The sequence below is a fragment of the Sebastes umbrosus genome, chromosome 15 (genome assembly GCF_015220745.1).
Source record: "Sebastes umbrosus isolate fSebUmb1 chromosome 15, fSebUmb1.pri, whole genome shotgun sequence".
In the NCBI taxonomy this organism is placed as follows: Eukaryota; Metazoa; Chordata; class Actinopteri; order Perciformes; family Sebastidae; genus Sebastes; species Sebastes umbrosus.
In genome coordinates this window covers 21,880,724-21,896,522 of record NC_051283.1, presented here as the reverse complement: position 1 = coordinate 21,896,522, position 15,799 = coordinate 21,880,724, and the positions used below count along the sequence as shown (strand labels likewise).

Here is a 15,799-nt window from a genome sequence, read left to right as displayed (position 1 = left end):
ATAACGAACGTGAAAGGCGAACATGGCTATTGTTAGTACTCACTGCTGTCAACCTAGCAGCTTGTGGAAGATTCCGGTGATGCACAATGAGTGCTTGGGCAGGCAGGCAGGTCTCCCGTCCAGTCCTGAAACAGCCACAGATACCCAATTCTTTTCTTTTTTATTGTTGGACCATTCTATTTATTGATTGCTGTCAGGATGTAATGAGAATTTTAACTGATATAACAAAAATGTTTCTAAAATCTTCACCAACTCTACCTTTTATAAACTGAAAAAAAGACACCAGACAAAAACATAATCATATGAAAGTTGGGTAAAAGATGACATGAATGAAGATTTTTATGGCTCCAGCATTAAATTCATTTAGTCTGTGAGTATCAGACTTCGTTGTTGCCTCGCTCACATAGTTGCCGCTTCCCTCACAGGAGGTCATGGGAGATCAGCTAAATTTAGCCGTGTAGTTATCACTGAATGTGTGAAATGAAGCTTCATCGCACGTGTCTGTAACTGTGACAATCAGCTGAGGTGAGGATGAAGAGGGAAAAAACAGATGATCAACTGAAAGAGGACAAACACTCTAATGCTCCTCTGAAATGGACTGAATGACATTTTCGGGGAATGTAGAAATATTTCTGGAGATTTAACTTGCACTAAATGTTCCTGATTGAGGACTTTGGTCTTTATGAATTACTGAAGAGGCACTTTTGCTTTGTTAGTAAACATTCAAATAAAACCAAAAACTCAAATTCATTTCACTCAGTTTGTCTATTTAATATATAAAATACGGTAAAACATACGCAAAAAGGGTAAGGTTTCAAGGGACGTGGATACTTTGGTACAACAAACACTTTTTTGTAAAAGCGGTATAGAATTTCAATAACATATCAGTGCATACTTTGTATATGAAAATATACACAAATTGTATATCATTCTCAAAAAAAACAACAAAAAGAAATATTTTCTTTACAACAAAAACCCAAAGCAGACTAGCTCAACACAATATATTAGCTATAAATTTCATCTTTAGTATTCCATATGCTACATTATTCTGAGTTGTTTTCAAACTCATTTGTGATGCATGTCCTTTATCATTACTGTACGTAACATAAGTTTTGTTGTTACCTGTATCTCATGCATTTACTTTTTTTTTTTTTTTTCAAATTTCATGAATTACTAATTTCAGTTGTTTCCCCGTTTTTATAAATATATTCTATATCTTAATTAAAATTGCAGCATTTAACTGGTATTTCCTTCATTGCATTTACTAATACCACAATAACTGATCGTGCAATTTTCAGCAAGTTGTTTTAAAAAAAGGAAACCAGTACTATGTTTATGATAAGGAAGAGAAAATAAGAGAGAAAATAAAAACTATCCTACACAAAATAGCAATAAAATAAAAGCTCCATAATAATATCATCATAATAATAGACAATGGAACTGCCACCAGCACAAATTAATCCAAAAATAGTGAGATTCTAAAAAACATTGTACACAACAAGTAACAGGGGTGCAGGTTTTCATTTCTCATATAGATTGTCATGTGACTAAACTCCTAAATTGGACAGAGAACCTTTTTTGTACATGAACAAAACTGCATGAGGCAGGAAGCCAATCGGTGTGGTGTCACATTTCAGTCAACCACCAGCCCCCACAAACACAAAGAGTTTCCATTGAAATTAGTTTTGTAAAAATGGAAATGACTCATTAGCTCTGCCTGAAGGCTGGTATCACTCATCAGTTGGATCTTCAAAGAACTTGTTCGACATTTTGGGTAATGTGCTTATTCGCTGTCTTGCAGAGAGTTAGATGAGAAGTTTGACTGTCTGTTAAATAGGAAGTTACAGCCGGTTAGCTTAGCTTAGCATAAGGTCTGGAAACAACTAGCCTGGCTATGTCCAAAGATTTAAAAAAAAGCCTACCAGCACCTCTAAATCTCAGTAATTTAAAGGTTTTCTATTCAATATTCAGAGCATTAATATAGCAGCAAAAAACTATTTGCTTTGTAAAGATATAGTGGAGTAATGTCTACCTGAGCAGAGAATGAAGTCGCTCTCCCTCTGTTGTAATCCAAGCTTTTCCTTGCTTTGTTGACATAGCCGGGCATGCCTTTTCGTGCATGTTAATGCATGTGAGCGTGCCCCACTGGCTAGCTCACGGCCAATGCTCTGCACTGCTCTCATACGGCAGTTACAGCTGTTAACGCCGTCCCGACTAACGGTGCCGTCACAAAAGCATAGCACCCACCCTCTGGTTCCCTCCCCAGGTTAACATTGTTAGCCCCGTCAGCAGTGCTGCCTTGTTTTCACTGTCAGCGCCGTTAACTACAAGCTGCCGGCTCCGCTTTCGCCATGTTGAGAGCTGTGCAGAGGCAATAGAAATGCTCCCAATCTCGCATTTAGCACATTTAAATTGCCCAAATTAGCGAATGTTATGCATTTGCACGGTTCGTTAACACGGGAAACCAGATACAAAACTGAATTGATTGAAAGAGTGCTAATATTTGATTTTGAAGAACTTGAAAAAAAGGTGGTGCTGAGGTGGAAATGACAGTGTACGGCTTATAAATAATTATATATATATATAATATATAATATAAATTATATTATATTTTTTGAAAGATTTCTGGAAAAACGTGTAAAATTTAAGCTAAATTTGGATGAAAATTGTTCGTAATCGCCGTCTGAATATTATGACAGGAACACTGCATTAGAGGTGAGCTTCAGAGGTGCTGGAAGGCGAGTTTTGTTACCTTTGGACAGAGCCAGGCTAGCGGTTTGCCCCCGTTTCCTGCTTAACTACCCGACTGTAGCTTTAGATTTACTGCAGAAACATGAGTATCAATCTTCTCATCTTAATCTCGGTAAGAAAGCGAATAAGCGAGTTTCCCAAAATGTAGAATTACTCCTTTAACGGTTTAAGAGGCTAATTTTCTCCAACATGAGTTTATTGAAAGTGTTGGATGTTAAATTGACGATTGAAAGAAGAAAACAATACTAAACTGAACTTAGCAGAGTGAAAAGCTACCACACTGTCGAATGAGGGACGGAAAAATAACCTCATGGAAAACATCAACAACACTGGCGAGAACACGTCACACAGCACCGCGATGTTTCTTCCGTACACTCGCCACAAACCGCCAGTGTCGGTGTCAAACACTGGTTTGACACTCTGCTCAGACCAAACGGCATCGATTCATAAAAGCCGCCGTCGTCTTCACCTACACTGACCTAAAAGTGTAAGATTGTTTAAGTAGATAAAAAAACAGCCAACAAACAACAGCTGACACGCCAGTTTGCACTTTGAGCATCGTCTCAAGGAAAAAAAAAGGTCAAGCAATCAGGAGAAACTTTCTATTTGTAGGCTATAAACAACCTGTGTACACACACTCATACACACAAACTTGAAATGGTTGAGACCAAACAAATCTGTACTATAAAACATACAATTAAACAACACAGCACTTAATTCCAAAGTGAAACAAAGGCATAATCTGTGTCTGCTTAACGTGGAAAAGATTCTGTCAATGAAAATATGCGTCAAATAAGTGCGTTTTATCTCTTAGCTACACAATAAGTGAATGGCAGTGTCCTAATCGTTTCATGTTCAGGTGGTTATGGACAGTTTTACTTTGATTGTGGGTTTTTAAAAAAATGTGTGGTAGGAGAACATGATGACACCACAACCAAGCAGGCCTCTGTGAGTGAGACAGAAAGTGCACAAACCATCAACACTAGCATAAAATAGGTTTACTGAAACAAGTCCGATCCACCAGCACTACCTAGTGTGGCGAAACCCCTGCACCGTAGCTCGAAACATATCAAATTCACACTCATATATGCAAACAGATCCACTGAGAATCAACACATTGCTTGTTTTTAGGGATACCTAGCAAAGTCTATGCAAATATAGTCATATGTACATACACGTCGTTGAAGCTGAAAAGCTATTTTACTTTGTCGCCAACTGAAGCGGTAGAAATATAGAAAATGTCTTTTTCCTTTCACTTTTTGAAACACGGCAAAGAGCTAAGGAGAGCTAGAGAGAGCTAAAGAGGACATCAAAGCTTTTTGTATAAGGAGTGATTTTTATACAAAGTCAGAATTCCTACTTCTGGACAACCAACGAACCTTCAAAACAGATTTTTTTTTTGTTTAAATACCAACAGATAAAGAACACTTGGACTGAAAGGACCAAATACTTTCCCTACCCAAAAAAAGCCACCAGAGAGGCTCAAAAACTCTATGCATTTAACTGGATGGCATCTACTCCTGGTAATAAGCTGAGTGGCTGGCTGGATTTCTGGTACAACAATTTCCATCCAAGTTCCAGAAGAAATGAGGTGAGAGGACGGGAGGAGCACCCCGTCTGAGGAGAGAGTGACGGCGAAATTCGAAGCCTGAAAAGCATCAACAGTTTCTAGTTCTCGTTTCCGTGACAGTGCGAGTGATAAATCGTCATTGTCCCTGCACCGTGTGCGAGAGGCATTTGGCTTTTTTTGTTGAAGAGAGGTTGATATTGGCACTCGGTGCTCGGCTCCACCTGAGGGCTCGGGCCTGCCTGGGTGTACGAGGTTGGGAGAAGGTGGCAGCAGAAAGAACCATTCACGGTGAAGTATCTTTACCTAGAAGAGCCAGTTTGAGTCCGTTTGCTCAGTGCCAGATAGATGCTCAGTCCTCAAACTTGTCCAGATTAAGTTCTATCCAAAAGTGCAGTTTGGAAGTGACTTATGGAAGAATGGACAGCACGCAATCCAAGCGACCTTGGATTTAAAAAGAGCAGGAAGTGGTGAGTCATACAAGTCCCATAACGTCGACAAGCCACCAATCACAACGTGAACAATGTAGCAGAGCTCGATGTAAATACGTGAAGGTGAAACCATGTGATAGATAAATGTTTTTATGGTTTTGTCAGATTGCAAAGGTTCAACACCTCATTTCTACAAAACAAAAATGACTACACGGGAGTCCATTCAAGCAAGAAGGCTTTAAAAATCTACTGTCCCTCTATTCAAGGATCTACACAGGACAAAATATCCAGCTGAGTAAAGTCATCCTCTCCTCACTCAGAGCGTGATCCCCAAAGGATTTTTATTTCTATTTTTTTTTTTTGGCAAAGCCTCATAAGTCCGGGTGACGCAGCTGAGTTGTATAATTTTGGACAGAGGCAGATGTGTGATGATAGTGTCACATGGCAGTGGGGTCGGGGCAGTGGGGGTTTAAGAATGAGTGTGGGTGTGTGTTGTGGGTGTTGTGGGTGTTTGAGTGTCAGCAGAACTTCCCTGTGGGTTCAGTGAGGTGTGGCAGGCGACTCTATGTGACCCAGGTGTCCAATCTCATGCGCTTGATGTTTCCTCCCTCCTGCTCCGGATCGTTCGACGCCCTGAGGAGCTCGGCTGAGGGGCTGAAGTCGGGGCGGCTGCCGGGACCGACGTTTCCCGTAGCGCCAGCTGCGCCGCCACCACCGCCGCCGCCTCCCCCTCCGCCGCCGGCTGCACCAGTGTCATCGCGATCGCTGCCTTCAAAGGAGCTGGCGTTGCTGCTGACGCTGTCTGCGGGCGAGCGGCCGGTCGGGGGCTCCAGGCACAGCAGGGAGCCGGGGTACTGTGGCGGCGCGGTCAGGATGGCTCCCCCTGAGGTCGAGGACGGCGTGGTGGAAGATGGAGGAGGGCAAGGGGTGCTGCGATCCCGGCCGGGCGAGACGGGCTCTGACTTGATGCTCACGCAGGAGTTTGTGTTGACGGTCAGCATGGCGCCTTGAGGTATATGGGTCACAGGCCTGAAAACAGGGTCACAGAGGACAGAGAGAGAAAGACAATGGAAGATAAGGGACAGAACAAAGAGGAAAGGCGAGAAAACAAACCATACAAATGATTAGCTACTTGACAAAAGGTATATGAGAAACTGTAAGGTCACTCGCAGACAAAAACCCACATTACAAGGCACAGCACCAACAGGGAAAAGCCACACTCGTTTATTCAACAATCCAATCAATTCGGCGCCTTAAAAGCAGAAGTAAACCCCCACACTGCTCCCATAAGATCAACACAACAGCCCAGGAAGCATGAAATGATTCGTGTGACAGGGTGGTTCGCAGTGAGTCAGCTATGATGTGAAGAAACTACAGATGATAAAAAGAAAATAATCTCGGGTTAGAGAACATGGTGGAAACCGGAACTACGTCTCATTTCCTGTTTGACTGCAGACAGCACCAGACATGCTTAGAGGGAGCCAGCCAAAAGCGCACAGACACACAGGAAAAAGGAAGTATGATACAGTACCGGCCCAACCACTCATCTCTACCCAAGAGCAGGTTGGACGGAGAGCCAACACTGTGGGGAGAAAACAAAATGTTGGAGCCCAAACCAAAGGGAAGAGGTGGATTAGAAGGCATGTGTGGAGAAAAGTGTGAAACATTATTGCGAGCAAAGTTTCTTCAACAACAGCAATAATGTTAATGTCTTAGCATCAGAAAAACAAAGACCCTAGTGGGCTGAATTTTTGTTACAGCACACATAAAAATCCAGGTATGAAAATCTTGTTTTCTGATCTCCAAACACAATGGAGCATTTACACAAGAAGAAATGTGTTCGTATGGACAGTGACGCGTTCTGAACTTTTGACTTACTACAGGAGTTTGTACGGTGGCCTTTCAGGACAAAAACGCATACAAGAGTGAATGCAAAAATCCATTTAAATTTTTTTGCTTCAGTAAGGTACTTAAGGATTATTTTTTATAAAGAAATTGAAATGCAAAATATACAATGCAAAGGCTGCAAATACTAAAACAAAAACAACAGAAATGTGCAGCAAGAGAAGGAACACAGAGGAGAGAAATTCCAGCAAAAATATTGAAGCTTTGATCGTTCTGATATTTCTATTGTTTCTTATTTTAGAGTGAATTACTCTTAAAGTTTTTGCCTTCTGTATGCAATTCGACATTTGCAGCATTTCATGATTTTGAGCGCTGAGGTTTCCCTCTTGCATGCGTTTGGTCCTCAGAGGCCACCGTATTTGTGGGTGTTCCAGGGCTGTAGCATTAAATAAGACGGGAACAGTATGAAGAAAATATCTGCTTGATTTCTCAAAGCTGAGACTTGCAATTAATTGTCAAATGCACACCGGTAGAAAAAAGTCTTAAAACTTTTTATAATTTATATAATTAATCTTTGCTGCAGTGTTACAATTTTATAATTGAAAATCTTTACTGCATCAACTTTTTGATATTTGTTCCACAAGCTGTTCTGAGCTTAAATATTAATTGAATTACAAATTAATTTTACCGCGCATATGTTGTAACCAAATAATATGACGTGAAGATGATGCGTGGCATCTCCTCTTTTCACCCTCCTTTGGAAGAGGACCTGCTCTGTATATATAAGGGGCTCATTCTAAGCTAACGAAAACACAACGATTCTTAGTTTCAGATGATTATACACCAATGAAAAAATAATAATTATTATTTTCCATTTCGGCAATCGATCCCCCTAAGTCATACACACTGGTCCTTTAAAGCAAATACACACGCAGTGGACTTAAATAAGCAAAGTCAATGTCCACGGTCTATTAATTAAAACCAAATATGTAATCTGTGAGATGTCTGTTATCTTAAAAAGTTTGAATATTTTAATTTAACTGAAATTTCCTACTGAAAATGTTATATTCTCCTAATATTTGTCAGCTAAATTAATAACGACTTTCATATTTTGAAAGTTTATTTTTAAGGCCAGTTCTTTGTTATGAGTCAATTTAAATATATGGCTGCCTTCAAGGCAACATTTACTGTATGTCATTATGTTTTAGACAAAAGCCCTTCAAATGCAAAGTGGACTTCAAACCCCCCCTACAGACAAGGTCATGACATTTCACACACGCACACACTAGTAGTGGCTGTTCACCTCAGGTTGGCAGCCAGACTGGACACCTGGCTAGACAGCTCGCTGCACTGTTTGTCCACGCCCCACATGCTGTGGACAAGAGGAGAGAACACACTTCAAGGATCTGGTGTTCATGCTACCAAAGACACAACTCAAACCCGGCAGCGTTAAGCTCACGCAGCTCTCGACACACGCTGCGACTGCACTTAACAAGTCCTCTAATCTGATACAGAGGCTTCTCAGTCTTCTTCTTTATTAAATCTTGATATGAAATCTTGATATAAAATGATAGAAAAAACGTGAAAAATATCTGCCAAGGTTTTTCCAAAAAACTCAAATTACATTCCATTCACTTGATACGATGAGCGATTCGTCTTTATGTATCATTTCTAGGAAATAACCACATATCCTGTATCCACACAGCAAATTACATCAAAATCAAGGGAGCTGATTGTACACCACCTGGCAGAATCTTTCACTTCTTCAAAGAAAATTGAAGTGACTGTTCAGTCCTTCAATCTCAAAGTTGTGTTTACAGTAAGGCTCCTAACTGGGACAGCAACAAGAAACAAGAGTGCACAAATTACTTCCTTCTATTCTTCCAATGCACTATGATAAAATGAAGTTCATGTTGGTTAAAAACCAATGAGGGTAAGCCAATAATCTGTGGTGGGTGAACAAAAACGGTACTCAAGTAAAAGTATTATTACTTTACTAAAACTATTGATGCCAACATTTTTTTTGAATCAAAGCAAATATTTACAGAAATACAATCATTTATTTCCTAATTATTTGAATTGTGTTTTTATGCGAAAAACATAGGCTGCATCATTTGTAGTGTGGGCACAAAGAGACTGTGAGAGAACAAAGAACTTGAGTTAAATAAATAATTACATATTTCCATTCTGTTAATGTCACAGTTAACGAAGGCTGTGATAAGTTGCGTTGAATTGCCCTTTTGTATTGTTTTTACATGAGTTTACATTTGGGCCACCAAAAATGTACTTTGGCCACTAAATTTAGGGCCTTGGTGGCCCGTGGGGCCAGGGCGTAAAAATATATATCATCTTTACCTGAAGAGTAAAAAAGCATCTCGTAAAAGACTACTCAAGTAGTGAGTAACTTAATTAGATTAATGAGTAACTTAATTAGATCCATTCAAACAGGTCCTCACGTTTTCTCAGATTCACTGTGGAATTAGGAAAAAATTGCATGTGCCTCTTCTGAAGGAGCCGTTTCATCTTCTGCCAAGGTGAACTGAACTGAACTGTAGTCAGTTGAAAGGGGGGGTCATGAAGGGGGTGGGGCCACACCTCCGTTGCTATGATTGGCTAGTAGGCCTCCTAGCTCTCGCTGTCGCGCGTGTGAGCTCAGTTGAATTTATTTATAGCTAAATGTATCAGTAAAAGTAGCCCAGTGTAACGGAGTAGAAGTACATATCTTTCATCGCAAATGTACTCGAGCAAGAGTAAAAAGTATATTGGAAAACAACAACTCTTATCTTAAAAATAGAGTACACGTAACGGAGTAAATGTAACTTGTTACTACCGACCACTGCCAATAATAAAAGATGTTGAGTTTCTAATAATTCATAAACTCTGCAGTTACAAATGTGACTCATGTTATTAATAAAGGATCTAGAAGGTGAAATTGTTTTATACTGCTGAAGTGCACCAACCCCATAAAAGCTGAATACCATGTTATGAAGAGGCTGAGATGGTGAGATGCTGGTGAGACCAATTCACTAAAAAGGAATGTGAATTGCTTGCATATAAAAGTCATGGTATGGATATCATGCAGGCTGCCTGGGAAGGTCAGAAGTAAAGTATTTCAGCGTTGAGAGGGTTGTCAGTAGACCAAGAGCTTTTACACCACAAATACGTCAGCTGCTGTCATCATCATCGTCATCATCATCATGGATGTGGGTGACGGGGGAGCTTTTAGGAAAGGAAAGACGCAGCGCAGATGAGAAAACGAAAAGAAAAGACTTACACCAAGTTGCTGAGTGATGCAAGATTAAGTTGTTGTTGTTGCTGCTGCTGTTGTTGTTGCTGTGCTTGCTGTTGTTGCTGCTGCTGTTGTTGCTGGGAAACAGCCTGCTGTTGCCATGATGTTGGCAACAAGCCGCCAGGTGACGCCAGAGCGTGTAAAGCAGTGATGTCTGCACTGGTCAGCTGGTACTCTGAGAGAAGACAAAGGATAAAAAAGTCTCAATGTAAAGCTCTTTAAGTTCTTCAATAAAATTCTGTGGGATGCATTTTTTTTTTTTTTATTCTGTCGGTTTTAAATTTGTTTTCCTTTTTTTTTACTGAATCTTGGAGGAAAAATAATATATCCAGTATTTTATATTTTAAAGCCACCTGGTGCTAGTTCTAGCTATTTTGGCTCCCGTGTGTTCAGTTCACCTGTGTTGTACGCTGTGGGCATGGCGGAGAAGGGCAGCCCCTGTGCCAGGAGGCTCGGTGTGGCCACAGAGACTACCGGTGTGGTGAGGCTTTGTGCCACCTGGACTCCTGCTGCCAGCCGCTGGGCGTTCTGCCAGAAGAGGACACCGACATGTTAGTCACAGTAGAAACAACTTTCACACGTGGCCTCAAGCTAAAAGACTTATTTCGATAATGTAAAGTCTGACATGCTGGGAAATGACAATGTACATATGGCTGGATTCCTAATGATGTATTGAGTCAAGTAAATCTCAAAGTCACGTGGATTTACCGTCAGGAGGTTCTTGATGTCATGCATCAAAAACAGGTTCCTTGTTTTGAGTGCGCCATAAACAGATGTATTACATTAAAGGCAATTTATTCAACATCAGATATAATTATGTAACATTTTTTAAAGGTTTTTCTTCAGGCAATGTATGCCCTTATCAGATAGCGACATTGTGAGTTGACAGGAAATTAGGGGAGAGAGTGACAGACACTGACCAGGGATATTGCAGTTCATAGTCAACTCCTTAACACTAAGGCCACTCCGTGGGTTTATTTTTTTAACAAGACTTCAAATTAAAGCACAATTTAACTTAATGTTTCATATTCACTACTTATGCATGCATTTTTAAACAAAATCTATAATTTTTAATTCTTCTGCAATTTCTAAAATATGTTCACAAGAAATGTTTAAGTTTCTCAACGACTATATAATACTATCAAGGGCTGCAAAAAAACAATTATTTTCATTATCAATTAATCTGCCCATTATTCTTTTGATTAATCACTTAAATTGGTGGCTTTACAAAATGTCCGAAAATTGTAAAACGTCTCTCACAATGTCCTGAAACCTAAGTTGACTTATTCAAATTCCTTGTTTTGTCCGACTAACAGTCCTCAATATATAGATATTCAGTTTACTATCACAGAAGAGCAAGAAAAACAACAAATATTCACATTTAAGAAGCTGGAAACAGTGAATTTTTAATTTATTATAATTGTTTTTCCAGATTAATTCTCTGAAGAATGAATAATTGATTCATTGACTAATCATTTCAGCTCTAACACTATCTACTATACTGTACAAACAGTACATTCTGTACTCTATATGCTACTTTTTTAGATTTAAATTTACAGTCTTACAGTCAATACAGTAAATAATAACTGTATAGTCGTCCATACAGATTAAGACAAATACTGGAAGTTATCTTCAACTATTGTGACCCAGATCTTGTTTGACTTTTAATTGAACATGCAGCTGATCTCATGTTTCTCCAGTGGATGTCACTACAGGCCCGACAGTATGTTGCTTGGGTGCACTCCGGTTGATCAGATTTTTATGTTTCAATCATTCATTTTTAGAGAACAGGGTACAAACCTGATACTTGCTCAGTGCTTGTACATTAAGTCAGTCATTTAGATGACAAAATATCGAGTGTTTCTCCAAACCAGGTGCCACAGACATGCTGATAAATCTGTGAAACTGCTACCATGAGGTTTTATCATCATACACCTGCGCTGAAAGACACAAATCTCTGAAGTAGCACGACACTCTGGAGTCTGGTTCAGCTGAATTATAACATGGATAAAAAGCAAACTGAGGTCTTTTGTAAGAGAAAAAATAAAAAAAGGTCCTGCATACAAAAAGCCAAAGATGCAATAATTCTGGTCTGAAATTACTCTCTTGAATTGTATGACCATGTGAATGCAGATCATCCTGAGAGGAAACATTGGCTGAATTTACAGAGAGAGAGAGAGGAGATAGACCAGAGAGAGGGGCCAGATTCAATTAACTGCCTTTGTGAAGAAGTGAGGAGGGGCGGCAGGGTGAGAGTGATGAAAATGAATCACTATCCTCTGGAAAATGAGATTCTTGCCTGTCAACTTTGAGTGGAATTGTAAAAGGGGGGCGACTGACAATCAGCACCAGAACGCAGCAGCCATCATCCCTCTCTCTCAGTAAATTCAGCTTAAATTAAAATGTGGTTTTATAGGATAACAAGTTTTCTCAATCAGTAAGTTGTAGCCGGCCTACTGTACTTTTTAAAAATTATTTTATCTGGTGTATATAATATTGTAGGGCAAGTGTAATCTGTAGGGGTGCATTTTCATTATGGATTAATTGGCCCATTTTAGCAATTAATTGATAAAGAAAATAGTGAAACATTTTGGTTATAATTTCCCAGAAGATAAGGTGACATAGATATTTAGTTTATTCTGATATATGACAGAGATAAGCATCAAATCCTCACATTTGACAGGCTGAAATCAGAAAATATTCAGCATTTTTGCTTGAAAATTAGTGAAACTATTGAAGGGGACCTAATATGCATATTTTCAGGTTCATACTTGTATTCGGGGTTTCTAATAGAAGATGTTTACATACTTTAATGTTCAAAAAATGCTGCAAAAACCTCTTTTCACCCTCTGCCTGAAACACTCTGTTTGAGCTCCTGCAAGATGCAGATTAGGAGACGCACAATCCTGAAGTATTAATGCCTTTAATGTAATGCCAGATTTTGAACATCTCTACTTGACAATTTTGATGGAAGGTGAAAATGAGTGTCAGTGATTGTGGAACATGCTCCGCGGCGCTTCGCACCACAATGCCAAGTGAAGAGACACCCATGCTTTAGGTGGTATCATATGATGAAGTAAATGGGCCCGGTTCAAAACTGACGGGATCACTTAAAGACAATTCTGCTAAAGCACTGATAACCGTGGAGGTCTGTTTTTCTAGATTATCACTGCGAAGATCATGATCCTAACAACACAACCATGAGCCCTGAATCACATGCAGTCAGGTGGGAACCACAAGCTGAATACCACCTCAAGAAATGTCAGTGGAGCAAGACCAAAACAATGAGTATCTGTCGTACAGTATTGCAACCATGCTAATAATGTGTTGACTGTCGATAGCCATCGACTCATGCGAGTGACTGACGTGGGGAAAATCACCTCATTTACCAATTCCAGCTCATCCTCTGTCTGCAAAGGGTGGTAAGTAACAGATTATATTAGTAACTAAAAATCAATAAGGATAAATAAATAAAAAAATACATAAATAAAACTACTTACTGTAGTTTGGCAGACTACTTTTAAGTTACCTATGAAATAAATCAATGTATACTAATTGTTACAGTAAATGTGTGGGAACCTGAAATCTCAGGAGACAGCACAAAACCACAAGGTCCATTTGTCATCAGTTCTGCAGCTTTTGGTCAAATCACAAGATCTTCCTCGACACTTTTCTACAAGGTCAAGAATTAATAATCAATCTCAACGTTTAATTCAACATGAGCAAGTCCTTAAACCTGCAATAACTGTTTTTTTGGGGGCACTCAATACTTACATCTTTTCACTTTATAAAATTGATATGGTGAACGTGTTAGCAAACCGATGCCTAATCATACAGCTAGAAGACACGGAGCAACTGTCACTGGTCACTTGGTCAATATTCCCTTCTCATGGGTCCCGTTTCATATACAAGAAATCATGTGATCCATTGTGAATATAGAAATATTGCAGGTTTGAAGTGTGCGGTAAAATGGAAATTTGTAGTGGGCAAACTGTTTAGGAAGATTGTGTGGTATAATTGAAAGCTCCAGAACAGCTACTAAATGGACCACGCTTGTTATAGCTTGTTAAAGGGGTAGTTTGGGTGTTTTGAAGTGGGGTTTTATGTACTTGTATTACCTACAGTAGATGTCGGCATGCCCCCAGTTTGGAGAAGCAGACAGGAGTTACCGCAAGGAACCAAAGCAATGTACTGCTGTGGACGGGGCCGGCAGCAAAACGTATTTTAGCCACCTAAAAAAACATCAATATCAGTTTAAGTGTATGCTATATTTAGAATATTTTCGCCGGTATACGGTTTATGTTTCCGACACGGGGAACTGAAGCCGTTATCTATGCTCTTGCCAAAGCCACCAGACTCCATTGAATTTTTTTTTTTATTTTACTTCGCAGAACACGGGAGTTGCTGGTCTACCATTGCCTCAATCGGTTAGTGTTATTGTGTGACTTTGGTTAGTTCAGATTCACCAAAGTTGCACAATAACTCAAACAAACTAACCGATCGAGGCAGCGGTAGACCAGCCACTTCCATGTTCTGCGAGGTAAAATTACAGTTTTTTTTTCAATGGAGTCTTGTGGCTTTGGCGAGAGCATAGATAAATACCAACGGCTTTAGTTCCCCGTCACAAAGGGCTGTCTGACGGCAAGGTAAATTGTCGAAAATATTCTAAATATAGCGTACACTGAAACTGATAATGATTTGTTTAGGTGGGCCTTTCTTTTAGGTGGCTGAAATACATTTTGCTGCCGGCTGTCTACTGTCCACAGCAGTACATTGCTTTGGTCCTATGCAAAAACACCTGTCTGTTTCTCCAAGCTGGGCGCGAGCCGACTGTCATCTACTGTAGGTTATACACCGACTATGGATAAGTACATCATACAACCCCACTTTAAAACACTCGAACTATCACTTTAATGTGGGTGCATGTTTAGTTAAAGTTATGAGAAATCTCATCTGTATGTCAGTGGGAGTTGGCTGATTCATCCGAGACTTTGCTGACTCTGCCAGAGTAAATAATGAGATGTTGAACGTAGAGTGGAGAGCACAAATCAATGCTCTCGGGTCTTTACTAAAGACACAAAAATGATGGCAAACAGCCTCTAACAGACTGTTTATCTTCTATATAAACAATAAAAAATGTTTAATATAATATACATTTCAATTCCCAATGTTTTTGTATATTTTTCCATCTCATTCATTGGCCAGTGAAGGCATGCTTTTTCTGAGATAAAATGAAAATAATTTCTATCCCCTCATGGGACTCAACAAATCTTCTGGGTTTCAGGTGTCTTGGTTTTCTCGTTGTTTGTAAGATCCTTACTTTTTAATCATCCAGGTGACTAAGCGTGTTAACAAAAAGGTATAAAGTGGCACTTTTTCATTGTATAAGGTTCAAAATGTTAACTAGAAAGGACCCAGGCAGCACAAGTTCGGCTTGGTTAAGCTCACCATCTGCATGAGGCTCTTTCCGCCCTGTGAGGTGATGACTCGGAGGTCTGGCTTGCGGCTGGTGACCATCTGGGGGCTGGGAGGTGGGGGTGGAGACTTGGCCGGAACTACTTTCCCCAGACTGTTGCCGTTGGAAACGGTGAGGAGGCCTGGGGAGGCCCTGGCACTGTTGTATCCATTAGCTGCGGGGAGAAAAGGTGCGAATGGACAGAAATCAATAGGAAAATCAAACAGGTGAATGCAATCAGCGGGGTGCGGAAACTGTGTGCACTCAAAGTTGTGTTGAAATAATCCTCCACAGCTTTCTTTTTATTCTATTCTGAGATGCACTAATTTACAGATGACAACATCGACAGAATAAAGCTGGTTGTAAAAGCAAACGTCACCTCATCAGGAGCAAATCTAATCTAATAACTAAAAAGATGATTTCAAAATCTTTTTGTGTTGGTGATTATTGGACATGATGTC

The 15,799-nt window shown here is 39.9% G+C and overlaps 1 protein-coding gene across 5 annotated transcripts in view; it reads right to left on the bottom strand.

Moving 5' to 3' along the window:
* Window positions 1-746: 746 nt before the first annotated feature.
* Window positions 747-15,799, bottom strand: part of LOC119502840 (myocyte-specific enhancer factor 2D homolog) — a 34,034-nt gene continuing 18,981 nt past the window's right edge. The window contains exons 7-13 of one of the 5 annotated variants that reach the window (XM_037794066.1): window positions 15,332-15,513; window positions 13,264-13,293; window positions 10,282-10,411; window positions 9,869-10,058; window positions 7,898-7,966; window positions 6,281-6,331; window positions 747-5,778 (exon numbers count right to left, since the gene is read on the bottom strand). In XM_037794066.1, the coding sequence (XP_037649994.1) occupies window positions 5,313-5,778; window positions 6,281-6,331; window positions 7,898-7,966; window positions 9,869-10,058; window positions 10,282-10,411; window positions 13,264-13,293; window positions 15,332-15,513 (1,118 nt within the window). In that variant the 3' untranslated portion in view covers window positions 747-5,312. The remainder of the gene's footprint in view (window positions 5,779-6,280; window positions 6,332-7,897; window positions 7,967-9,868; window positions 10,059-10,281; window positions 10,412-13,263; window positions 13,294-15,331; window positions 15,514-15,799) is intronic. The other 4 variants (XM_037794068.1, XM_037794067.1, XM_037794069.1 and 1 more) reach the window with 4 other exon arrangements.